The sequence below is a fragment of the Ptiloglossa arizonensis genome, chromosome 12, assembly GCF_051014685.1.
Source record: "Ptiloglossa arizonensis isolate GNS036 chromosome 12, iyPtiAriz1_principal, whole genome shotgun sequence".
NCBI classification, from domain to species: domain Eukaryota; kingdom Metazoa; phylum Arthropoda; class Insecta; order Hymenoptera; family Colletidae; genus Ptiloglossa; species Ptiloglossa arizonensis.
Genome location: NC_135059.1, coordinates 1,413,402 through 1,440,971, shown reverse-complemented (window position 1 = coordinate 1,440,971; position 27,570 = coordinate 1,413,402). Strand labels below are relative to the sequence as shown.

The 27,570-nt window shown below is 45.7% G+C and overlaps 1 protein-coding gene across 5 annotated transcripts in view; it reads left to right on the top strand.

The window, feature by feature from the left end:
* The window catches only part of Pdm3 (POU-domain protein pdm3), a 218,128-nt gene extending 193,781 nt beyond the window's left edge, over positions 1-24,347 (top strand). Inside the window, exons 3-13 of one of the 5 annotated variants that reach the window (XM_076324154.1) lie at positions 1,983-2,160; positions 2,624-2,782; positions 3,112-3,303; positions 5,839-6,012; positions 6,190-6,443; positions 7,400-7,619; positions 11,008-11,188; positions 11,872-11,928; positions 13,078-13,161; positions 23,077-23,228; positions 24,210-24,347. In XM_076324154.1, coding sequence (XP_076180269.1) covers positions 1,983-2,160; positions 2,624-2,782; positions 3,112-3,303; positions 5,839-6,012; positions 6,190-6,443; positions 7,400-7,619; positions 11,008-11,188; positions 11,872-11,928; positions 13,078-13,161; positions 23,077-23,228; positions 24,210-24,325 — 1,767 coding nt within the window. In that variant the 3' untranslated portion in view covers positions 24,326-24,347. The remainder of the gene's footprint in view (positions 1-1,982; positions 2,161-2,623; positions 2,783-3,111; positions 3,304-5,838; positions 6,013-6,189; positions 6,444-7,399; positions 7,620-11,007; positions 11,189-11,871; positions 11,929-13,077; positions 13,162-23,076; positions 23,229-24,209) is intronic. The other 4 variants (XM_076324150.1, XM_076324149.1, XM_076324152.1 and 1 more) reach the window with 4 other exon arrangements.
* Positions 24,348-27,570: the final 3,223 nt, after the last annotated feature.

The window sequence follows — 27,570 nt, the reverse complement described above, 5'->3', positions numbered from 1 at the left end:
CGACGTTCTTCGACCGCTTCGATCCTTTAACCACGATTCCGTTAAATATCTGCTCGTGCGAATAATCCCGTCTCGAACGATCCTTCGGCCCGGTCCTTTTCGCCTATTAAAAAAAATCAACGTGGCGCACGGTTCACGGTTTTTTCTTTTTCCTTAGCGACCGAAATCAATCGAACGGGCGCGCAAAGGTTTTAACACGGGCTCGCAATCATTCTCGCCAAAATGCTCAATTATACGCGCGCGGTTCGTTAACGTACCGCGCTTTTTATTGCGGCGGCACGTTTAACGCTGAAAATTGATTAATAATCATTCACGGTCCGACTGGCCGACGTTAAAATGCTTCGCTACGAAATAATGGCGGTAGACACACCGTTCGACGGGTTGCGAAAAAAAAAGGGGGAACAATGAAAGCCGCGCGACGAATCATCGACGTATATAGAAAAATCACGCGGCGGAGTCGCAGAGGAACGCTTCCGTTTCATCGTCGGCGTTAATAAAGCTTCCGGTTTTCTCGATCGCGCGTCCGTTTGTAAACGTTCGAGGACGCGCGCGCGTTCTTTATCCACGCGATTCTTCGGCGAAATGAAGCTCGTTAACCGAAATTCCGCGTCCCGGGCCGATAATACGATTTTAAGCGAACGAAAACGCCATCGAAAAACTGCAGACTCGTTTCCTTGCGCTCCGTGTATCCCGGCGATATTATATAAACGTAAATAATTCGCGTTGTGCGATTTTTCTATTGTGCAGCCGACGGTATTCCAAATTAACGGGCGGCACGATTGTAGGCGTACGGGGTTGGAAGGGGCAGAGGGTGGTGGGAGGGTTCAATCAGCCCCCGTTCGCGATATATTGGCAATCGAGCTGCTCCAATATTTTTTATTGTACATACGATTACAAAGGTTTACAAAGGCTCGCTGGGTTGCCAATGGTCTTGAAATAGGGGCAATAAACGCACAGTTTCGAACCTGACGTTCCAGTCCGCGTATTCATACACGGTACGAAGATTGATTCCCGAGCGTGTACTAATTATTGGAGTATGGCAACTCTTAATCAATATAGTGTAATGTTCGGTCGTGTCGTACGTCATCGTGTATATCGTTGCGAGGACTTGTTGCGAGTCGCTCGATTCCGATCAAAGCGGCGCGTTGCGAAAGTTATCCGGCGAGTTGGACGAAGTTGGACGAGAAAATGACCGTCACGTACAACGAATCTAATACTCCGTGGGCAAAAGGTGTTTAACTCGTCGAATAATCGACGGAGGAATACACCGAATTCTCTCGTAAGGAAAACTAAGGGGTCGCGCACTCTCTCCAGATAAATTGTACAACACTTGCGTTAACACTGAATTAATCGTACACTGTGACGTTAATCGAGAATGTATCGTTCGGATTCTTATTTGATCTCGTTTCTATCCTAAAAGAGCGTCCACGCTATACGGTTCACAGCTTTCTCGGAAAACGTTGTCTTCCTATGACTTATAAAACATATGGCGCGAAAATGATCGTAATACACCGCCACCGAATTTAATTCCGTTCGCATATTATCCAGTTTACCAACGTTTACATAATTAAGATTACACCGCAAGTTCGTACTCTCGGATGCGAAATACCACCAAATGCAATTTTCAGGCCATGCTTGTTGCGATACTTTGTAATTGTTAACAATGCGGTATAAATTCAAGATTTCAGACGTCCAGTGATACAAAGGGAACAAAATACGGCCATTTTGGTTCCCGATGTCGTACGTTGACTTCTCGTTCGCCGTCGCCTCTTCGATCGTGGAATAGCAAAAATTTTCTTCCACCGTTTTCTTGGGTGAATTTAGAAAAACGTTTAATTCGCATTTGTCGCGTTCCCTTTTGCGTGTTTCTGTACAGCGATCGGGGATCTTAGAGGTAACGCGACGCGAACTTCGAACAACGTTAGCTCGTGTTGTACGAATTTAACGGTCCGATTAAAGATTCGAACGTTTATTTGTTACAGGACAGCGACAGGAGTAGCGTTGGCAGTCCAGAGCCAGCTACCGTCGGCGCTCTCCACGAGCATCAGATGATGTTGGACGACATGAAGAATGCGCGGAAGAAACGACGCAGTCCATCGCCTGAAAATCTGCATCAAGCGAAGGGGGCGGCAGTGGCGCAAGCACATCTTAATGGGACAAGTGAGCGAGATCACCTGTACACACCGATCGATACGAATTTTCTAAATTTGTTCGTTAGTAACATTGTTCGAAATGTCGATCGAAGCAGGAATACGGGGATGAAAGCTTGCAATGTACCGCGAATAAAAGAATGAAATTCTCTACGTATCAAATGTCCTCTCAGATCGAAATACTGTTAAAAGACGTTTCGTACTAGCGCATAAATTTGAAAAGTAATACTGAGAACAGTAGTTGATAGAAGAGAAATTCAAGCGACGTATGGCAGAATTTCGAACTTCGAATCGTTCAGTTTTTGTTTCGAACGTAAATCTAATATTACCGCATTGCGTACAGGACAATGCTTTTTCCAAATTAAATTTCAAAGGACCTATCCTTGCATTGTAAAAATATTTTATACGTATAATAGTAATTGTTGGTGAAATTCAGCAAACATTCAAACGTACTTTTGTATTTTTTTCATAAGTGGCTAGCATAGTGAACCTTCAAAACCTTCAAAATCTGGCGAATCTGCAGAACCTCCCGCAAGTCGCATCGCTAGCCGCGGGGTTACAAGGAATGACAGCGGGGCTGGCAAACAATCAACTCATCAACACACCCTTGAATCTCACTGTTAGCTCGTCCGGTAAGATTTCGAACTCTCAACTCGATCGAAAACGTGCCGCATAAGTGGCCGACAACGTTACGCAAAATTTGACACCTCCCTCTAACGAAATTTAATCCCACCCTTTGTTCGGTATTCAAACACCACTCTTCTCGTCGGCCATTAGATTTTCATGTCGCAACGGAACATAAAACTACCGCAGTGTAATAGTTACGTTATCCTCGAACAATTGGAATTCGAATTATTTTACGGTCAAGTTGCAAAAGTTGCTTGTTAACCAGAGAAACGGATCGGAATCATTGATTTTCATTTTTTATTTTTTGTTTCAATCCACGGATTTTTATGCTCAGGTAGCACAGTACCAACAGGCTCGAGTACGACAGCTGCACCTCATCTCCTACCACCAAGTTCGGCGCCAATGGCGACATTACCGCAGCTATTATCTCAGCCGCAACCGGTCGCAATGCCTCAATTCATCCTAATGTCCGGTCAATTGGTTCAAGGCATTCAAGGGGCTCAGCTTCTTATCCCTACGTCGCAAGGTAAGCCTTCTGCTTCTTACGTATTCACGCCCTTTTAACTTTCAAAATAAGCGTTCATCGTCACCCATTAAAGCTTCGGTTCGTGTTCGAAAACGAGGGCTGGCAACGTTCAAACGTGTCGCGTGAATCGATAGTCGTCCCTTTTACAGAAGCCGAGGACCTTAACTTCGTTGAACTTCGCCCCTTTCGCGAGGATTTTGGAATCGGTAAAGAATCGAACCGCGAGTAAATCACCGACCGCTACTCGGTGTTTCCGATACTTTCGATTCGAAACCTTCCAGACGGTCGGGGATCCCCGAAACGTTCGAAATTAATCGCGAAGCCTTACGGGCGAAATTTAATTAAACGACGGAGAGATAAAGGGTCCCGAGTAGGTAGTTTCAGTTATCAGTGAACCAACAAGAAATCTCCAACAATAACCCTTCTCTAAGTACCTTCGAATTTCGGGGCATAAATCAGTCCGAGTGGTCTCATCGTGAAATCTGCACGATGTGCCGGCGCATAATGTTGTGCAATCAAGATGTGCCGATATATAATATAATATCGACTATCTCTGACCAGCTCGAACTAAGGCTGGCTCGGTCGTCCATACTTAGTGGTCCTAGACTAGCCTGGCGAGCAGAGGGCAAACTCTGCAACTAATTTCAATGTATAATTAACGTCTCACTACCCCTTTCCAGACCCACGAATAACTCCCCTCGCCTCCTCGTGACGCCTTCCCTCCCACCCTAACCCTAGTACTCTCTAGCTGGACATCACAGCTTCGCGGATTCGGCCGCTATTATATCGATTGCGGTTCGCACTAACTTCGTTTCTACCAAGTTGGGTTACTATTCTGGCAATTGTGTGTATGTATGTGTGTGCGTGCGCGCGCTCGCAAGAGAGAGAGGGAGAGAGAGACTGAGACGAGTGGTAGAAGGGGTAAGAGGGACAGAAGGGTAAGGAGAACTTTGGGAGTCCGTCTAAGTGGATTGAAGTTCGTGGATATGGACCAGTCGTGGTGGGATGACGAGTTACGTGGTGGCAAATAATGTTTGCACTGCTTTTCGGTTCAATCGATGGTAACTGACTAACACTCAATTGGCCTCTGATAGACATCGAGTGCGAAGAAAGAGTCGAACAGCGGGTTGTGTCGAGTAACCGATTGATTGGTCGCCGGGGAACGCTTCCCGTCCGAATTTCTGACGAGTTTATTTAAGAGACGAGTCGCTGTTGATATTCTCGTGGGAAGGTTCAAATATGCAGAAAGTAGGAAACGGTTAAATACATGCTGCTTAACGCCACTTTTTCGACACTTTGAACTTTTGCACCAATTCGAGGGTTATATCGAGAACCAGCGAATTTTCAAGGAACGTAAACTGTGTCGCGTAGAGTACACGGTAAAAGCATCACGAATAATTTCGCAATCGGGGAACGATCGAAAACAATAGTCGCTAAATATTTCAAGCTGCGTTCAGCGGATCACGAGGGTTCGGATCATTGGCAACGAAAATAATGCTCTCGTCGAACGTTTCGGGATTCCGTTTAAGAATAAGAATTGACCAAATGGAAACTATTTTCGCGAAGAAATCGAAGCGCATCTTGGAAAAGACTCGGGTCGCAATGGAATCGTTGCGTCCAACAATACTCCGCGATTCGGTCGGTCGATCCAGTTACAATGAGAATCGATCGATGACGGAACTACGTCACGACGCGTACGGATGCGCGCTCGAAACGTCGATCGAACCAAACGAAACGCGGAACGAAAGGAAATTCCACCCGCGCACGTCTTACCGGCATATTTTTCAAAATGTAAAAAATATTCGACTTTGTCCGGCCGGTGGACGAACAAGCTTACCGATATAATAGCATAAGCGGTCAAGAAATGGGATTTCGCGGATGCGTTAGCGAAAGTCGATTTTACGGAGGAAACACCGCAAAAAGCCCTTCATACGGTACCACTGTTGGGAACGAAATAAAAGAAACCAGACCGCGGAATATCACCGTCAAATGTCGCTTAAACTAAACGTTAATCGGATTGTCAGTTGACCTTACCTCAGAACGCGAAACTTTTATGGCTGTTCGGAATACGGGATTTGCTTTAGCTTAGCTATAGGTACCAACACGGGTACGTACTCATGATCAGTAATCATATTAAGCGCGTGTACAGGGTAATCAGATTAGCGGAGCTGGAGGTAATCCCGAAACTATTCTAAGTATGATTAGGCGTCCTTCTCGCAGCCCAGTCCAGTGCCAGTACCTGTACCCACTATTAAGATGACGATAATAGTTTGCCAACTACGCTGGCCTGCGAGGTTACCTGCCCTATGGGTTGCCTAATAATCCCTCTATGAGACTCTGATAACTTTACTACCCTTCCCGGATCAACGACGCGTGGACTATGTTCATAATGGAAATGAAGTATCTATTGATTCGAGACACGTTCGTACGAGCACCCGCGGGGATAGAATTATCAACCGGTCTCGCTCGTTATCGTTGTTACTTCGTTAGATCGTAATCGGTTCGCGATTAACTTTCTTTCCTCTGTCCCGCCAGGGATCGCGACCCAGACCATTCTCACCATTCCCGTCAGCCACGTTACGAACAATCAGATGGTGAACTTGGCGCTCAGCAACGGCCAAGTGGTCTCCACGACATTGGCCAATCTTCAGTCGATCGCTCAGCCTCAGAACATGCTGAACACGCCGACCAGCAACGGTGAGTTTACAGGTAAGTGGTATTCCTCCGGTCGTTGCCCAACGATCGATCGTGATTTTCGTTCGCGTCGAAACTTAAAACCGAGGGGAATGGTGGAAAATTCTTCCATTCCCCCGTACACGTTTCATCGCGTGTCACTTCGAACACGTCGCTCTCGAGCGGACCACGTTTCTCTTTTCCATGACGCAGTCCCAACTAGTCCCGGTTTACCATCAGGATTAGCATTGAATCCGGCCGCGTTGCCACACCTACTGAGCAACAGCTCGGCCAGCCAGCAACTTCTGAACGCGATGCAGCCTCAGCAACTGCTCCAGGCTGCGCAGGCGGCTCAAGCACAGGCGGCACAGGCGGCCCAGGCTGTTCAGGCATCGCTGCAACCGCTTTTGACGACGTCGCCTCAACGGATCGGCCAACGACACAGCTCTCACATGAATCACTACACGGTACGTGAACCGCTGATTACGGAACGGAATAATTTACGTCTTTTCCGGCTTAATCGCACGAGCCGGGGTCACTCCTTGAAAAGTGCCCGAGTCCTGATTATGAAATATAACTCCGTTCTCGCGATAATTGGATTATCACTTCGTATCGACGGTAAATCCTGCTAATATTGCGCGACTCTAATTTAATCAGCGCCGAATACGCGATCGATGAGGAAACACTTTTCCGCGTGGAGATCAGTTCGGCTCGCGTTTCCTCCTCAAGAACGAATACTTCCGTCCACCGATGTACACGCTCGAGATTCTCGCGCACGCTCGATCGATTTTTCAGAACCTGCTTCCGAACGATCGTTCGATATTTTGCTCGTTAAGTACTGTTCGTTGCACGATCGTATATCCGTTTTCGTTGTTCTCAATCAAAAGTATAAGGTCCATATCGAGCCTTGCAACGACGATTATTCGCGAGTCCACGGACCGGACGCTGCTCCGAGCCGGAATATTCTCTTTTCCTCGAGGAATTTTAATTTACCTCGATTTCGTCGATAACCGGCACTTCTCGTTCTCGATATTCTCTCCGATGATTCGATGCTCGCGTTGTAGCATCATCCCTCTTGCCCCGTATTTCGTAACAATACGGACGATTCTCGACCCGCGGACGATATACGAGCGGAATCCGTGCCCCTTTCTCCCTCCCTCTCGAAGGTGGAAGGGCTTAACCGGGGCAAGATCAGCGGAACAACCAGAATAATTCCCGATAGCGAGCAATCTCGTTAAGAAAGTATTCCGTGGCGGCGGCGTGGCGCGGCGCGGCGCGGCGTTTCTTCCACTAATTAGACTCTAAAGTGTCTCGATCCGAGGTCCCGGGGTCTCATTATTAAGTACACAATTGGCATGGAAGAGGAGCATTGTCGTTCCTGGTGGAGCTACTAATCCGTTACTACGAACGGTGTCCCTCACAGCCGACGGAGAAGCATCACAGAGAGAGGCCCGAGCAATCGTCGCCTTTGAACGAGTCGGTGGTATCCGCGGCTTCGGCGCTGAACAGACTCGCGGCCAGCAACGGGGAGATCACCATCACGACGACGCATGGACCCGGCGGCGCCGGTTTGAAGGCTTCGCCCAGCAGCCTGCACAGTCCCAAGCAAGAGGGGGAGGATGATCTGCTGAACGATTCATCTAGTAAGGCTCATGTCTATTTCTTATCCTTTTCCATTGTTGTTTACAATAGCCGAGATTCGGAACGTCGGGACGTATCGAGTGTGAGCGACTCAGATCGAAACGAGTGAGATCGAAATTGCTTAGAGGTGAAATAGTTGGAATCACTGGACCAGCCTCGAATCGATTATAAATTCCTTTTCGATCGAGGTTGCGAGAATATTTGAACGATATTTCGAAACGAAACTGTCAAGTCGTAGTACCCTGGGAGTAGAATCTAGAAAAAGTATACCAACATGGATAAGAGAATAAGGACACTGCGACCTACTTTTGTTCCTCGGGATTTCAATTTTCGAGTATCGGACTCGGGCCGAAGAGAATCTGGATAATTCGATCGGTTAGGAAGGACAGTCGTTCGAAAAAGGGAACTGTACTTGTTCGGTAATCAATTAATTCTCATTCTTCTTCCATTTAAATGGTATCGAGGAAGACACAAGCGCGGAGCAAATCGATGTTGATAATGTTGTACACGTACGCCTCTGTAGTCGCCCAGCGTGTCCGATGGAAAGAACGATGGCGAACGGAATTTTGAAAGGGACGGAGCTGCTTCCGACAGCTCCTTGCTAACAGAAGTTTGTTGCTTCCTAATCGACTAAAGAGTGCGAGTCGATGCGCAATGCGTTGCGGAGAGAAACGTAAAAATTCTAATCTGACCGTTGCAAGTTGATAATTTTGGGTAAAAGAATTTGTGCTTCAAGTTTTGGGAATCCCCGAATATTTTCGGTTCAAGTCCAATTTTTTTTCTTTTTTTTAGGAAAAAAGAATTCGAATGTTCGTGCCTTCGAAAGTGTATTAAAATTGAAACGATCCTCGAGCATCGAGGTAGCTAAGAGCGTTCCAAATCATAGCCGGACCGAATTAAATTGATCGCTCAAGGCCATTTACCGTAGGCGCGCGAGAAGTTGGCCGAGGTTCTACCAACTAAAATGGCACAGAGGAAAGGGGAATCGTCTCGGCCAACTTCTCGCACGCCAACGGTACCTCCGATACGAATCACGCGCATCTCAGCCTCTGTAAGTCCCGTTCAAGAGGCACGGCGCATGCGCGGGCCTCGTTCGAAAAAATGACCGGTAAAACGGCGCTGGGGACGAAAGGCACGGTGGGGGTAACTCCTCCGTGGCCTCGAGTCGCCACAGACTTTGGTTCGCTCGTAGAAGTCGGAAGATCGGGAATCGTATTCGATGGAAGGAAACTTCGTAATTGTTTTTCATTTAGCGATTTTTTCATCGGCGCGCAGTGTCCAATCGGATATTCATATTATCCGTATTCGCGCACAATTATCGTCGAACGTTTCTCGAGTAACTCGCCAATGAATTGCTTTCGCTGCGTTCTCGACAATCGCGGTCACCATCGAATGTCTCTCCATTCCGCGTTCGAATATCATCGATTCTTCTTTCTTCGTTGCTTCGAATTACATATCCTTCTTTCGTCGATTTAACGTTTAACGCACGGTCAAAGTCGATAAATAATCGTGTCCGCGGCTCCGATCGCGCCACGGAGCGCTTAATAATCTTAATAGGATATCGTACAATGCTCGGCTCATTACGGCGTATTAGATCGTTCCTTGCTGCCTTCTGGGAAGCCATAAAGATACCAACGGGGCACGTAACCTCCAACCAGACCGACAATAATTTTAATAATTCGCAATCCGTTGCGCGGTCTGGCGCTGGGATGGAATAATCGACGTATCGATAGACTAACGATTCTCGGTGTCCGGTGCCAGTTGGCACGTCGGTTGATCGATCCGCGTCTTTGTTAACGTATCGTTCGTAGATTCTTCAACGTCGATTCGAGAACTTAGAGGGGACGATTGGATACGAAACTGCTGGTAACACGGATTTAGCTTTTGTTCGTTTAGCGGAGTACGGTTTAACAATAGAGGCGTAAATTTAAATGGTCGACGCTTCGACACATTGCGCGTTCGCTGCCTCGTTGTTACGGACTATCGGAAGAAGGTACTAAAATTATTGTACACCGCGAAGAGAAAAACGCGCGCAAGTTGTTCCCTCTGTGAGAAATGTCCGAAGGTTTTATGGAAATTGCGGCGGCCGTAATTTCGAATCTTCGATGGCGCGGAGGCGTCGAAGATCGAGCGATCTCCGATTGCTCGACGAACCGAAGAACACGGAATTTGATTTCTACAGTTGCGAACGAGACCCCTTCGCGAAATTAAAAACCACGAGTCGATGTACCGTCTTCGACGTCGGTATGCATCGACTCGAAGACACGGTAGTCCTCGAAGACTCGACGATCCGTGAGAATTCGAACGATCCACGGTGTGTCGTCGGTGGTCGGACGATGTTTACGCTTCCGTATCGCGACGATTCGAGAAAATATTCGTATGTTCCTCGAAACGGAGCGCTTCGCTCGCGACGCACGAGAGAGTCGAGGAGCGTCGCGTTTTTGTCCGGCGAAACGACGCGCTCGCGTTCGATCGGAAATTAATGATCGCAGAAACAGCGTGCCGCGGAAGAAGGATTTGCAGTTTATTGCTCGGCGCAGAAACCCGGCGAACTGGTCGAGATTGCGGGGCATGTGGGCACCTCTATTGCGTGCGTATACATTCGGGGTGACAGATTTACGAGAGAAATCGGTGTAGCTCAAGCTGCTTTAACGAAGCCGCCTGATGTCATTAGGCAGCTTCTCGCCAGAGCTTCGAAACATTCCGACGAATCGATCGAAACTCGATCCAAACGGTCTAATTCTCCGCGGAACACGTCATTGCAATTACTCTAAAGCTCGATTCCGTACAAAAGAATGGCCGGTTGTAAGAGGAAAGTCGATAACAACTTCCAACGCGTTGCCATGGTCTTTCGTTACTGGGAGATTTCGCGATGCGTTTAAGAAACGAGCCAACCGAGGGAGTAATCGCCCGAACAGTGGTAAATTCTATTCTTCGAACCGCTCGCGTGTACACGTTTATCGGTCGAACGAGCGACTTTCTTTTCGAATATATTCTCCGATAGGTTCGTAACAAAATTACCGATGATCGTTGTATCGTCGAAAACACAAGGCGACGCGCAACTCGATATTTCACGGTGCTCTCAAACGAGGTTCGTACACCGATCGTATTTTAAATAGCGTTGAACAAACGAACAGAGAAAGAAAGAAAAAAGACCGTTTATTCATTCGCTATGTTTCTTCGGTTACGCATTTGCAAAAGAATGTGCTTCGACGAATCCGATGTGTTCCATTCTGGTTAGTTTCGGCAATAACTCGTAGGTGTCCAAGCACAAGAGGACCGAATCGAACAAACTCCATTCGTAGCTTCTACGAGTCCCGATGCAAAATCGTTCTTCGAGTTCTCCACGTGTGTAAGACTAAGCGAGAAATTCTCGAACTCTGCTTGCAGATCAGCCGACCATCAACGAGACCACGAGCAACGTAGCCAACGGCATCAATCTGGACGAGATCAAAGACTTCGCGAAGCTGTTCAAGTTTCAAAGAGTGTCGATGGGTCTGACGCAGACTCAAGTGGGTCAGGCCCTGAGCGTGACAGAGGGGCCAGCTTACAGCCAAAGTGCGATATGCAGGTGAGTGTTACGCGCTCTTGCCGTGTTCATTTTTTATTCTCGCTTATCGAGACAAACGTCACCGATGAAAACCGAAAGTAAACACGACGGGCTACGACAGTGTGCCGGGTTATCGAAAATGGTGCATAGAAATCGATACAATGGTTTCTCGTTTGACAGCTAGAAACGTACGCTTATCGGACCGCGACGAATCCACGATCTTCTTCGTCGAAGTCAAAGGAGATTCGACGAACGTCTCTCGAACGAAGGGCTAAGGTTTCGGCGTTTTCTTCGCGTTTCGCTCTTATCGCAACAGAGTCAGCCATCGCGGGTTGTCCCTCGTCAGTTGTACTCTCTTGTTGCATACTTTGTCGATCGTGTCGAGAAGCAGCACTCTTCGAGCACAGATTCGGGCGTCACTGAATTTTCACGCGACTGTTCTCTGTGAGATCCGTGTAACGTAACCGCCACGATGGTTCCTAGCAGCGGTTGAAAAGAAAAGATTGGAAATGTTCTAACACCGTCTAGTATTATAAATTGGTCACTCCTTCTGTCCGCGTTGTGCTTTTCTTCGATGTTTGCATCGTTCTCGCGAGAACGAGAGGAACCACCGTGGCAACGCCGGTGGCAAGCAGAAACGACGTTTCTGTATCCTAGAATTCTTATTGTAACAACTAATTTACGCATTGGTGATTGTTTCCCAGTGCCCTGGCTACGCAGATGTACGCTGCCTCGCAGATTGCCTCTCAGCCGCACGCTACGTACGTTCACCCCTCATGCTACTTAATTCACCTAAAAATCTAAAACGTTTAAAATCCTCTGGAAGAATAGCAGTTATACCCAAGCATGTGAATCCGAACACATTGGTCGTCGTGTGTATCGTCGTGACGAAAACGGCGCGCACTGCCCGACGATCGGTGTTTAACCGATCGTTGACACCTTTCGATGTCGAACGATAATATCAATTGGCTTTGATTCGATGCAAAGGAGAGAGCTTACGAACACCCGATTTCTTTCTTTCGGTTTCTATGAATCCTTCATCGTTCTCCGTTCAATGTTTGTTGGCCATTTCATTTCGCTTCTTCTTCTTCTTCTTCTTCTTCTACTTCTTCTTCTCTTCTTCTTCTTCTTCTTCTACTTCTTCTTTCGCGTTCTAGAAACAGCCAACACTTTACCCGATCCGTACCACGGGGCATATTTGGGTATAGCTGCAAGTACTCTCGCTGATTCCCAACTCCGTTTTTTTGGAAAAGAGATGCAAAAGGAGCACTTTTTTGAAAGCTAACGAGCTATTTCTTCGAGCCAGGGCATTGGCAAACTTGGGCATGATGTCGCCAACGCACGAAACACGAGAAGCATCGCAATTTCGACCGTACGTCGAGTGTTTCCGACACGTTCGTTTTCGGTGTTGATCCTTCCTCGGTGAAAATTCGTTTGCGCTCTTGCGTCGAATATTAGCTGTCGAAGCGCATTGGCAACATCATACACGGCATCACCAAAACCTTTAAGCATGCACGCATTGTCAATGTCCTGTTTTTGAGTCAATGCATGCCATTTAGTGCTCCTTTAGTCGAACAAAAACGTAAAGACGAAACATTTTGCCAGGTGATTCTGCGCAACATTGGAAAATATTCCACGGAACGTTTAACATATTGAACTCGAGTAGTAATTCTTGAAACAGAGTTTCGATACTTAAAGTTGAATATTTCGAGGTATCGATAGTCTTTTCCAGAGAACAATTATTTCAATTCCAATTTTTTCCTTACAAAGTTCGAATACTTTCTCCTTTGGTTCGTGTATCGACGTAGACGTCTTTACGTGTTTGGCGTGAAATCTTTTCTTTTTCCACGAGTTTGATTCCCCCCACGTGAAACCGAAGGTCAAGAACCATAACTTCTTGTTGGCTCTAGATTCGAAAAGTTGGACATCACGCCAAAGAGCGCACAAAAAATAAAACCGGTCCTCGAGAGGTGGATGAAAGAGGCTGAAGAGAGGTGAGTCAATTTTCATTATCTAAAATTTCAACGTAGATTCTTTTAATTTGCGCGGAATTCACTGGACAGAAGCATGCTCGAAAGGAGGTAAACATTGGGTGATCGCGAAAGTTAATTTACACGGGCACGAATACTATATTTGAGCAGGAGTTTGAACAAACGTAGCTCGTTCTTTAAAGAAACATTTCTGAACTTGGCACGCCCGTTGGACCGATTTTTCACTCGACGCATCGTTTATCTCGTGTTTCTCGATTGTTCTGTAATTATTCGAATCCGACGCGTTAAATTTAACGATTTTCGATTCGAAAATCATCGAACGACTTCGAGGATACTGCGTACGTAAGGAAGAACGTTTGGTTCTCGATCGTCGGGAACTCGACATTGTTCGATAGTACGTGCAACATTCGCACGCAAACGGGAACACGAGGTCTTAAAAATCGAATTTAGACAAATAAAGTTCATCTTTGATAGGAGGTGTCTTAGGGCTTGGTACGCTTTTGTGTCACACGAAAACAAGTACGTTTAGCGATGGAACGAATATCCAACCGTTACAATACCTAGGTGGAAAATATAAATAGATATCGATTACACATAACGCATACTTGATATCGATTGCCGATATCGACTTCTATTATTTAACTTTTATAATAAATACCGATTGATACCGATACCTTATAAACCGAGTAGACATCGATACTATTCTAAATGTTTTAAAAATAAGAAAAACAGACGAATCGGTATAAAAGTAATTACTTTTACCCACCATGTTTTGCGATTGCTCGATATCGTATTTATATTCTCGCGTTGCTTATTTCGTATCGATTAAATTTTGTTTCTTATTTTCGATTCGTTTGCAATAACATCGACGGCTACTCGCTATCGTACGATATCGGTATCGTTCGGTATTCGTTGCAAAAGTATCGGTATGGAAAGTTGACAACAGCTGTGTGTTCGATACTTTTCAATACTTTCTATCGAATACTTTCGTCTCGCGTTTCTCGAGTAGTCTCAATGTATATCGTCACGTATATTTTCCAATCCCTTAAAGTATACTAAACGGTTCAATCGTCTACCTAAATCGTTTTGATTTACCTCGACCTACCTCGACCGTTTCGAATCCTGTCACTCCCTAACGAAAGAATAAAAGAATCCTGGCACTCCCTTTCTCGCGAAATCGGACTTAAAAATCACAGAAACAAATTTAGGCGAAACTCGTCGTTCGTAATAAATATCTCGAGACGTTCGCGGTCCATCGATCAACGTACGGGTTAGTTTTGACGAATATTCTCGATACGATTGTATCGGAAGCTTTTCTAGAACTGTAAAACGTACGTAAATATATCACAGGAACGATAACGCTTTACGCTACGTTCGAAAAAGAAGGTAGATAAATAACATTTTATTTCAGGGTTATTACGTCGTTATTAATACAGTCTAACGCGTGGTGAAAAATACGTTAGTTTTTCCACGTGGTGTCGAAACTTTATCCCCGTGGTCCGTAAGGCGCACGAGAAAAAAGAATAATTTATATTTACAACGTACGTCTGATGGTTTTCGGAAAAGGTTTTTTCGAGTACGGCGTTTTTTTTCTACTATCTTTTCTTATTAGCACTGTTTTAAAATGCCGTTCTCAGTTCCGAAAAAATGACACTCGTCTCGCTGAAATTTTTTACACGTCTTTGCGCCTTTTGTATTCATTGCTGGTGACGTCGGAAAACAAAAGAGTATCTTTAGTTTTCAAACGAATCTAGCTACCGGCTAAATTCTTACGGCTACAATTTCTCGTTAGGAAAATTCTTGGATTTTTCGCACACTCCTCACTTCGAACGGGTCGAGACTGAATTCGCATACCGGTCGTGTAACTCTTTCTTTGCGCGTATTTTCGAATCTCTCGAAGTGTGTTCCACGAGGAACCACCGCGTTGAACTCCGTCGCTCCATAGAATATCGGAGAACCGAGAGTACGATACGAAAGGAAAAGGTGTCCACCGTTCCCCTTCTGCGAATCGTCCGATCGCGTTCCCGATTGGCGATTTTAACGGCGCGTTTCGTGCAGCGCGATTATATTCCGCAATCGTCCAACAGGATCTCAAACGGTGTCCGAGAGCGTGTGAACGCGTGCGTGCTAATTGGTAATTCGCTAATTGAATCCGCCTGATTAATTGCAGATCCGCGTCTAATAAATACGCGGAATGTTAATTAGAATGGGGGAAACCGTTACCGGGATCGCGGCGGTCGTGCCGCGCCGCTTACAGGTACCGCCAGTTTTATTCGTGTCGCGAAAGAAGTCGCCTATCGGCTTCCTCCTCGAGGTATCGGTTTCGCTTCGTCCACGGACGCACGCACACCGATACATCCTCAATTTTCTCCGAACGGCGTATCGGGATCTGTAATTAGCGAAACTCAAACTCTGATTCATCCTTAGGCCGAGGTCGGTGATACGGACCGGCTCATAACGAACGGTACCCCGCGTCCCGATTTATCGGGTTCCTGCAAGAATTCTCACGGATTGTCGTCGACGCTTCCAATCGTTGCGAACGAACTTTTACATCGACTACGTATCGAGGGCTTAAATTTATGCAGAAATGGCTCGATAGGCTTGCCGCTGTTTTCGAAAGAAAATTAACCTCGAGTTGTACCGAGTCGGTGGTTCGTTAGGTTGAAACTGAAACCGTCGCGTATTTTCTCAACGCGGTAAACTTTTTAACGAACGTATCCAGGCTCGATGCGATCGAAAGATCGTGCACACGAGCAGATTGTTTTGCGCGAGTTAAATATTCGGGAAACGTTTATAACCGATATACTATTTTAAATGCGTAATATTGCCCCGATACTCGATTCACCTCGTCCGTTAATTGTTTCAGGCGGTACACGAGGTAAAATAATACAGAGTCCGACTTCTATTCGGACTACTTCTCTGTTCCGTTCGATTCTCGGAGAATTCGACTTGGTGTATCGGATGTAGGTTTTAATTGCGATCTCCGTGCGATAAATTAAGGAAGGATCGTACTGTCCGATTTTTGTGCACGATCTGGACAAAGTATCGGGATGGATATATTTATCGGTGAAACCGACATCGTGGAACGAAAATTATCCGTAAATCCAAAGGCTCGCTCCTCCTTCGTGACAAAAATTAGACTCGTAAAAGATTACCAAACTGCGCTATCGCCTATAATTTTTAATATATATTGTTTAAATGCTCCGGTGATTATTTCGAAGAGAAGTGACCCGAACGAACGGGAACCCGCAAAAAGTATCCGATCGTAGATCATAGATGAGAGAAGAAATACAAAGAGATAGCCACTGTGAGAACGGACTTTCTATCGAGGAATTTAAAAAACGTTTCTTGCGGCATACTTTAACGAACAAATAATTTCTCAGTCGTTAAATACGACATTTTAGCTTTACAATAAAGAAAAATCCACAAGAATCCCGGAAGTAGTTAAAATTTTTCTCGACTCCGGGTCAAACTCTCCATCGAATCTGGGTTAAATTTTCTTTTCTTCTTACGTAATTTACACGCGAAACGTACGATACACACGCGGAATCTAACGAGCTATTTTCTGCACCGGGAGAGGTATAAGTGTACGTTTATCGCATTGACGCCCGATTAATTATGTATTCGGATTTATATTTGTATCGCGAAACGATACAACCCCCTTTTAATTGGTAGCACGATCTAAGAGCGTCGATTCGCGCGAATTTTACGAGCCGCCGATGCCTTACACGGTTTATGGTTTCGATTTCGCCAGCGGCGGCGTTTTATTGCCGGCAAAAGCGCGGAAAGCATATAACTATGTATGGAAAAAACATATATAGGGTAGCGTATCGACGTACGCAGCATGTATCCCGACCGTGAACCGGATGATTCGATGACAGGAGCACGCGGTCATTTCTCTTTCCGCGGCCGAGCCGACAACAATGACCCATTCCGCATTCCCGCGGCACAGCATCAACAGATTTTCCCAAAACGAACAAAATGATTTGTTGACTGTACATTAACACCTTCGCTTCGAAACAGCGTATCATCCCGGCAATATTATTGCTCGAAACGTTCCCGTTTAAACGATTCGTTTCTTGATAACGCGTTCCGTTCCAACGAAGAGCGAAAGTTTTCCTCTTTTCGTTCGCGGTCTCGGATACCCGTCAATTCGAAGCGCGAACGATATTTTCGAAACGAAACGAGTCGCTTTTAAATGGAAATAATATCGTCCGAAGGAAAAGCAAAAACGAAAAAAAGAAAAATTATCGAGCATCGACGACGAAAATATTCGCACGCGTTATCGAAAAACCTGTACCATTCGTGGATAAAAGTGATAGGTTGCTCGATAAGTTTGGAACTATTTGTTCGATAAGAAGCGGAGCTATTAGATTCGTCGTTTTATTTTCCTAAAGATAGTACTACCGTTTGATGAACACGTGCAAAGTTTCGTGTAGATCTATCGACTCGTTCGTACACTTACACTTGTTCAAAGTTGGAAAAAACGACAAAACTTATCGAACAACCTGGTACTCACGAACCAGTGTTTTCCCGTGCTTGGATTACGGAAGCCACGACCACCGTGAAAGTAAATAAAAGACAGCTACGCAACACGAAATTTGAAATCGACGAGCGCCGAAACAAACGCGAGAGTATCATTTCGGGGCATTAAGCTTCGGCGGTTGCGGATCGATTCCCCTCATCGCGCAGGGAATCATCAATTGGCTCTTGGCCCTCCTCCGTCCCCCTCCATTATCTCGTAAAAATTCGCCGCGAACGTGAATTCAAAGAATCGCCTCGTACCCCGAAGGAAGCCTCGACGTGGAAGGATTACGAGCCGACGCGGCAGCCGCGTAAACCGACTAACTATTATCCGGCCGACTCGATGACGGTTAAGCGCGGTCATTTCTCTTTCCACGAGCGGAGCCAGCAACAATGACCCATCCCGCATTCTCGCGGCGTAGAGCTAAGCGCGACCGTGCCGGCCGCGTCCGGGAAAAATGAAAGCGGCTAGTTTATGCGGTGCACGTGCACGATTTATCTGCCGAGTAATTAAACTGTGGACTAATTAAAATCAGGTTTCTGATGTACCCCTCCTGCCTGCTCACCCCCACCCTCGTTCCCCCTCCCTTACCTGCCGACATCGCCTCGCTCTTGCCCACGATTCCTGTCGTTTCTTCTCCCCCCTCTCCGCGTCTCTCCTCTTCTTACTTTTACTCTCACACCCACGCGTTCCCGTAAACGATAATACTTGCGATTCCATCGTACACCGAGCCAAGATCTCCGACTCGGCTCTCTCGCCGTCCCTGCCACCGTTTTCCTCTACCTTTATCCATCTCCTTCCGTCTACTCCCGTATCGCTCTCTCTCTCTCTATCTTTCCCCGATTTTACCTATTTCTTTGTAGCTCTCCTTGTATCTCCAAGATTCTACCCGGTTCTTCGTACCTCCCTGTCTCTTCCTGGTTCTACATTTTATTCTCTGTCTTTACCTTTCCCTCGGTCTCTTCGATTCCGTTCGACTCGTACCGATTCAACTTGAACTTTCCTTGGCTCCCTCTTACACTCTTCCTGGTTCTATATTTTGCTCTCTGCCTTCACTTCTCTCTCTCTCACTCTCTCTATTCCTCTAGTTTCGTTTTTTCTTAGTCGTATACGTTACAAAGGGAGGCTCGAAATACCGAACATTAGAACTGGCCCTCCTTCCAAGACAGATGTCAGGTTCCGGTAAGGCCAGTGTCTCTCTGTCTCTTCGTAGCTCTTCCTGGCTCTCCTTGGCTCTCCCTAGCTCTCCTTAACTCTACCTAGTTCTACCTAGCTCTAGCTAGCTCTATCTATTTCTCCGTGCCGCGAAGCCTGTTTCGCTCCATCTCCCGATCTTCCCGTGTCTCAACCCCGGTCGTTATTTCTGGGTTTCTTTCGCTCCACCTACGGCTGCTCCTTCGGTAGATTTCAGTCGTTCCGCACCGTTCTCAGCTCTCTCGCTCAGCCGTTCTCCCGCCAAGCTGAACGCATGCACGTGTGCGCGCGCGGTAATGCGTTTAGGTGTGCTGGTTTAATGCCAGCCGTAAGGAGTTTCTAATAAATATTCGATTAGCTGATTTATTCCGTTGATCCCGCGAGGGATTTAGAGGAAATAGTTGCAACCGGTGTGACGAAACGAGTCGCTCGAATGACTAAGCGCACTTTCGGCGTACCCAGTCCAGTTCGGTTTGTAAATCAGCCGCGGACGCTTAAGCGATTCATTTTTAACGCGGTCGTGTACGCGTTCGTGCTCTCTTCGCTCCTGTTTCCCGGCGCGCGGACATATCAGACAGAGGCTGTTCTTCCTTTCCACGGTCGCGTTTAATTTCTCTCTTTTTACTCGCTCCCTCGCTCTCCCGTTTCACCGCGCGAACTTCGCGGATTAAACCTCACGAACACGTTCAGCAGCGTCCTTATTCACCGTTAACCGTGTCCGTCCCACTCTCTCTTTTCGTTTGGCTTCTCACCTATGCGTGTATACGTGCTCGAGCTAACCCTCCACGCGTTCAGTTCCGTCTGCCCCCTTCCTTCGCCTCCTCCCTACGGCTTTTCTCACCTGTACCGCAACATACGCACGATAATAGCGTTTCCTTTTTAAGCCGGAGGTTTATTAAGATTATTGAAAGTGCAGTCCGTGGTAAATTGGCTCAAAGGAAGCAATTACGATATTTATAATCGCCTTCGAAGCATCTGGTACGCGTTTAACTTCACTGTTCGCGTGTCCCTGCGCTTTAAATCCTTTGCGCGTTCCCTTTCGTCGAGCTTCGACGATTTTCGAAGATCGAATCGCCATTGTGATCGATTCGAGGAAGTTATTTACCACCGTACGAGTACTTTTATTCGTTGGAACGCTTCCGTGGTGTTTTATTTTGTCGCTTCTCCGGTGTGCCAATTTCTAAGAACAATTTTAACGATCGAAATTGTCTTTGAACAGAGATTTCGAGTTGTATTTTACAGCTACAGAGTTCATAATTTCGTGAACGTGACCGGTACAAGATCGTCTTGGACGGGTTTTGTATTTTTCGCGCGTGTGAAATTTTTTAAAAACAGATTCCAAAGATCGATAGGAATTTTGTTTCGAATCGATCGTAGAAACGACGTCGGAAAGCGCGTTGCAATTGTTTCGAAGACGGTTAAAATTTGTCGAAACCTTTCTTTCTACTTTACAATTCCGAACGAGCTCGATCGATCGTTCAAGGCCATCGCGCAAACTGACACGACATCGAAACACGAATCGTGGGGGAAGCGGCCTTGAGAAGCCACTTCGTGTCGTCCGCTACCCGATTTTCGATACGTTTTTTCTCACGTCCGAAGTGTTGCCTTTGAGTTACCCGTTGCCCTGAAATTTCAACTCTCGAACTCGCGACACGATCGCGATCAATACGCGGTCCACCGTCGAGGACAAAGCTCGCTTGTACTGGAAAAATGTAATTACCGCGCGGTTAATTACGATTACGTATCCACGGACGCGTATCGACTCGAAGAGTGGAGGAGGTGGGCGGTCGTTGCGTCGATTAAATAAATTTGCTCCGCTTCTTTATCCCCGTTAAACTCTCGTTAATTGAGTTACGAAATTTCCTTCGCGCGACGGAAAAACAACGAAAAAGAAAAAGAAAAAAAGAAAAGAAACGGAAACAAACGACAACCGGGAGCCAAACAAGTACCTAATGAACCGTAAACGACACCGGGCTCGTCGGCCATCTAAAACCTTTCCGTCGAGCATTTCGGGTATCACTTTTTGTAACTAACACGAAAACGAATGTTTAATCGCGAACGACCCTCGGTCGCAAACCCTCCCTCTTCTCTCCGTTCCCCAGGATTCCCAGCTCCTCCTCCCTACACCCTCGTTCGGAGTCATCGGTTCTTCGCGCTCGCCCGGTTCTCCATTAGCATATTGTTTTCGCGGATTCGACGAAATATCACCGCGCGATGCTAATGGCTCGGCCTGCACTTTTTTCGGCGAGGCTCGACAGTTGGTCATACGGAGTTAAATTAAAAACATAAATCCCACAGCGGCATCTACCCGAGCCGCCCCCGCGTCGGGACGCCGGCCGACCCTTCCCCGGCTTGGTTCGGTTCCACCACTCCTCGTCCCGCGCTGGGCTCGTTTACCCGCGATACCCGAACGGAACTTCTCCTGTTTACGGTCACGAGGTTTTTTCGAACCACCGCGACGCTTCGATCGCTAATTTCATTTGCGAGCACCACCGTGGGACGTCGCGATGCCCTCCACGGTTACGTTAAGGGGAAAGTTCGCCGACGAGAGGGACGCGCCAATCGGTTCGAGGTTGAGTGGATGGAAGGAGGAGAAATAGGAAGAGGAGGCGGGAGGCGGGAGGGTGGGCCCACGGAATGTCTCGTAAACGACGCGCAACGCGTTCTCGTTTCTCTTTCGTTTCCCACGTTTTCCCTCCCTTTGTCTTCCTTTTCTTTTTTCCATTTTGTTTTTCCTCTCTCCCGGTTTTCCGAGGGGAAGATCAGGGGCTCGAGTCGTGCCCGATCGGTCAGCGAACCTGGTCGAGACGAATGTCGAGGTTGAGGGGCGATCTCCCGCGACGAACGCTTCTGTTTACGATGTTCCGGTTCCGGTTTCGCGACGCTTCGATGCGGAGGAAGTTTGCCGAGTTAACAGACGACCGAACGCCGTGTTTTGTTTTAATATTTGATCAGCGCATGGATCGGGAGGAGCGTATTTGCACTCAGCGTCGAATGGAAATTGAGTTTTCGCAACGAAGTCGGCTGGACGTGATCTAATATCTGCTTTTTCGGGAACGATGTTTAACGCGTTAAGTACCGGTGACCCTCCTGCGAGGGTGACACTCGGACGAGGATTAATTTCGTTTTTCCTCGCGATACGGTGCTCGAATTATACTTTCGATCTCGCGCGAATTTTAAGATCGTGGCACAAGCAACGTACACCGTGTATCGTTCGCAAACTTTTTCTAACGTGTTGCGAATGAAAATTCTATTTCGGGCAATCAAATTTACCGGATTCTTTAGGTATAGAGTATTGTCGGATTTTAACTGCGTTTAGGTGTCGGATTTCTACACATTGATGAATACACGTTTATTTTGAAAGAACAATAATTTCGTACCCGATAGGTTGAACGATTCGATATTGTAGACGATACGTTCGCTGTTAATTGTGAGTTTCATCCGATCAAATACGGTCTACCGTGATAACGCTTATCGTATACTTTTTCGTTCTCTGTTTGCTTTTTAAGTCCGAAGAAGCTTTTACGAACGATTCCCAATCGCTTTTACGCGTTATCCCGATAGCGCTAGTTGACCACATTAGTATCGGGGCTCTAACGTATTCTGCGCAATGATTACAAAAATTTCAATTTTTATAATTCTCCGATTAAATTTACGATCGCGAAATACATATATTGCGAATACTTGACACGTTCCCTGCTACGTCGTGCACGTGTAACAGTAATATTTCGCTACCACCGCAGTGTCCTATTTTAAGGCTCGATGTTCAAATAGGAATTACGGTATACAAAAATTCAATGGGCGTTTGAAATCGTAATCTCTGCAAAATTTTTTGGCCAAACCGATCGAAACGAAGGTACCGGTTTAAAAGTATAAATTATGAAGAATCTTGGAGCGATGCCCGCGTTAAATTTTATGAAATCGACTGGACGTTCATGCGTCCAAGTATTCGTCGATCGTAGCTCGTACCGTGCATGCACGAATTAGTCCAATGTACGCGATGAATCGAGATAAAATCATCGCGTATCGAAAGAATTGGCTCGGAGCAAACAATGGAATCGAAAATAAGTTATTGGATCGTTTATCGCGAACGTTCGAAAACTTCCAAATTTCTCTCGCGGATTTTCTTCGGTTAATTTCATTGATTAAAACAGTCTATCGATGAGAGAGCAACTTATGTCGAACCTGAGCGGAAACAGTGTGTCTGATTACAGGTACAACAGCGGGGTGAATCAGCTGTCGGATTTCATCGGGGTGGAACCGAGCAAGAAGCGAAAGCGACGAACTTCGTTCACTCCCCAGGCTCTGGAAGTGCTGAACAATCACTTCGATCAAAATACTCATCCTAACGGTAACATTTCTTCTTACATTTACATACTAATGTGTGCCGCGTGCTTGCCTCCAAGTCCATATTAAATAGGACGAGAGTCGATGCGTGTAATCAACGCATCAAAAGAAAGTTATTATTCTAACGAATTCGAGAATAAATCGCTCGTTGAATATAAGTTCGATGAAGAACGAAAAATTAATTTCTAAACGAGTATCGGTTCAATAGTGTAAATACATTTTATACGTTACGACTCCCGATAGTCTGTGCAGCGATTTTAATGTTTCGGCCTTAAATCGAAGTTGCAGAAGCTACAGGAACCCGGAACAGATTCAATTTATATCGAAAATCTATTACGAAGCAAAGAAACTTTTCTTAAATTGTTGCACAGTATACGATAAATGGAAGAAAAGAACAAAGTAGTATAAGATACTTAACAAGGTTTTTAATTTTACTCGGACGGGATTGATTTTTAAACTACGCGTATATAATACTTTTCGTTCGTCTAGTACGTACCGAGTACATGATCCATATTTGTAGCGCTGTTCTGTATCCTCCGGTCGAAGGAAAACATTGGAATAATAATAGTCGTATGGGACAATTTCACCATTTGTATGGATTTCATTGAGAAGTATCGTTGATTTGTATTTGCAAATGAAGAAAGAATATTGCACAATAAAAGCGAAAAGTTCAAACGTCGAGGTAGGCTTTTGAGGGTAAATAAAGATCACGTTTCGTTTGGTGTCCTAGATCGGTTGTTCGTACACGAGTACGTAAATGACTACGAGGCTTCCATAGAAAAAGACGAACGATATTTTTCCAATGGCTCTCTATGACTATCATCGTTCAAATATTTAGTCTGCATAGGTAAATCAAAGTGATTTCGTACCACATAGAGCCAAATAGGAGACTTACGCAAGCCTAGACCCGCTTAGCTGGCTTAAGCAAAGCATTCCGGGATTAATCTGAATACCATTAATTTTGGTCGATCCCTTTTGTTTTCAGGTAACGCAATCTCAGCTTTAGCGCAGCGTCTCGGATACGACAGAGAAGTGATAAGGATTTGGTTCTGCAACAAGAGGCAATCTTTGAAAAACAATTTGCGGATGCTTACGAAGTAAGAGACTGCATTTTTGCAGCAAGATTCGTCTCTAACGGAACCAGTGAGCGAAAAAAAGCTTTAAGGACTCGATCGTACGTTGCACGGAAGAATTCCACGAGATTTCGATTACGTAGGACGCGTCTCCTTAAATCGGTTCCATCTCGCGAATTTACTCGGCAAAGGAAACCGAGTCTCAGTGTCGTATTATTAAAATATTACAACTAATCAGCGCGTTAAGGGAACACTTTAAAAATTCAGACTTTTCAGCGAGCGCCGGGCTTGAATTTTTAAAAACACGCGCCCGCTCCCGGTTGATGTAAAGATCATTGTGATTCGCAGGCGTATACGAGACCTATCTGTAAATAATTTTAATCTACGAATATGTGATGTACAGGAGTCGAGCGATGGATATTGATAATTCCGTCGTGTCATCTTTGTTGGCTCGTTCGATGTTTGATCGCATCGAAAATCATCAAGTTCGAACGTTTTATCGACGGTAGGAAACATGGGTTGTCTCTTTCTTGGCGATCGATAAAATACCCAACCGATGGTAACTACATCCCGACCGATGGTATACGAAGCGTTACCAACCGACGATAAAACCAACTTTTCAATTTCGCGAACTTTCAAAAGAATTCGTATCGAAAGTCCTTCGCGCGTTGCCCTTTTGATACGTCGCATAAATTGTCACTTTCACGGGCTGCAACAAGTGCAACGTTCGTCGCGACGCAAACCGCGAGACGCTGATCGGGTAGCAATTATCACATCCACGTCTCGACTCGCAAATATAGGATAAGTAATTCCGCAAGTAATCGCACAGATAATACTAGTTCGTAAAACAATTGAAAAGCTTCCAGCTACCGAGAATCGTCTGTCGAAGGAGGCGAAGCACAAACGAGGATCGTACGGAAAGTACGGATGCACTCGACGGAAGGTTATTTTTCGTTCGAGACGCATTCGAAATTAAGGAATCACAGGATGGTCAATGGTCCACTGCACACAGAAAAGAACATAGTTGAAGCAACGAGAACAACAATAGTATCAACACAATATCATCGCGTTCACATGCCATACACAAGGATACAATTCAGTTGTCGACGAAATAGCAACGGAGATGTTTTACAGTATCGCCGATATCGTTTACGACGATTGCCCAATTTAGTTCTGTTCTTAACCGAAAAAGAGAAAAAACGACGATTTTCTTACGGGGTTTTATTAAATTGTTTCAACCATATTGTTCTCTGGGTGTGCTCGTCTGTAAATTACGCGTGTATTTAAAGATCGATTGGACAACAAAGCAAATGGGGGGAAAAAAAATTAAGAAAAGGAACTACAATCTGTAGCGAGTCAAATTAATGGAATAACGTTTTTGAAAGTATACTGCGATCGATCGTAAGGATCCTCACGATGCTCCTAAAATTGTATTCGAACCAGAAAGAAAGGGACGTTAAAGGCGATCGAGGTTTCTGCAAGATAGGAAAGAATGAAACACTAGTCCGTAATAATCTGCCATATAAGAGGTATACCTATTAAACATTTATGCATCTTTCGTTCCTAAATGTTCAATCTGCATGCCTGCTGGTGATTGAATCAAGATTTCAAACGAATCGCGTTCCGTCTATCGCCTGGGTACTTGTAACCGAATTAATAACGGAGATTCGATTTTTCCTTCAGCCGAAATGAAACGATCTCTTTCTCGGTTAAAGTGGAAATCGAATATCACGGATTTAGATAGATCGGAACGATCCTTGTTTGTTCATTGGGAATTAATAATTTGCTTAACGTGGTTTTTAATGCGCTTATCTTCTACCGTAGTCGAAAGAGAATCGATCGACCGTTCGAGGCCGCTAACGAGACTCCCACCACATCGATCGGCTATGCCCTCCTGTCCCACCTACAGTCTCTTCGCTCCGCCCCATCACCGTATTCTATACTCGAAAAGCGCGAACCTGCAACTGAATATCCACTATCCGTCAAACAGGGGGCGTGCCGATACTACGAGAGATAAGTGTTACTTTTTGCGCTATTCATGGTGGAACGAGCGACCTTGAGCGGTCTATCGTATTCGGTGCGTCCATTTTGAAAGATTTTACTCTACTCGCAACTTCCTCGCGATCGCTATCGAGGAAAATCGAGATCACCGATGTATCACCGTAAACTATACGTATTAAATGTGAGCCGGTGCACGTGTTGTACGTAACGATTATACAACGGCAGCGTATTCGACGATGGTAATTCGGTTACAAATTCCCTGCGCGAAGATACGAACAAAAGACGCGATTGTACGAACGAGTGGACGGGGCGCGAAACAACCAGGCACGAGTCCCACAATTCCGCGGAGAATTTCCATATTTACGCATCCAGAGGAATGCTTCGTTCGGCGAACGAACGAATATACGATTATTCAAGTTAAATATCGACCACGATGGATGGTATAATCATGTACTCCCCGGTATCCAATAGCGATAATAGCGTTTCTTTGAATGCGTTCCGCTTAAGTGAGAAGTTCTTTCTTTCATGCGTCTAACTGGAGGTAAATAGTCATTTAAATAGCGCGCCACCGACGTTCTCTCGGACTTTTTCCTTCTTGTGTAATAAAGGATACTCTAGGCGACACCCATCTCTCATAATGGTACGACGATTTCTTCGATATCTCATCTCGAGTAAATAATTAGCACGTATGACTGTGCGTAAAGAAAAAAAAAAAAAACATAACGAAATGTACTATCCGATACTACCCTTCCCGTTGCAATGAACTAATCACTACACCATAAATGCAGCCGGAGCGAAAGCAACCGACCGCTCGAGGCCATCGTCAAGGGGCGTGGCTTACCATCTTCGGTTCATCGTCGCTCTTTCCTCCCACGCCATCTATCGCGCATCATTTCGCGCAGGCGCACGGTCGACTCGCGTGCGACACGTTTCGCGGTGGGAGGAGGTGACCTCGAGCGGCCCGTTGAGTTCGATCCGACACTATTAACCACGAGATCCTTACCGAAACGTAGCTAGGAGCGCGAGGGTAGCGTGTACATATTAAGGAGACACCTAGGGACTGTAATATTAAATAAAAGCTACTAATACTTTTAATATCGTATAGCTATGAAATAGCTGAACGACGATTCATGGAAAGAAAATTTACATGGTTAACAAAATAAATTTCTAAGGGTAACAACACGTGTACTTTAAGGTATATATTTTACTCTTACGGTTACGATACGATACGAGCAAAGTGATCTGTTCCTAACGAAGCACACAAAGAAAGAG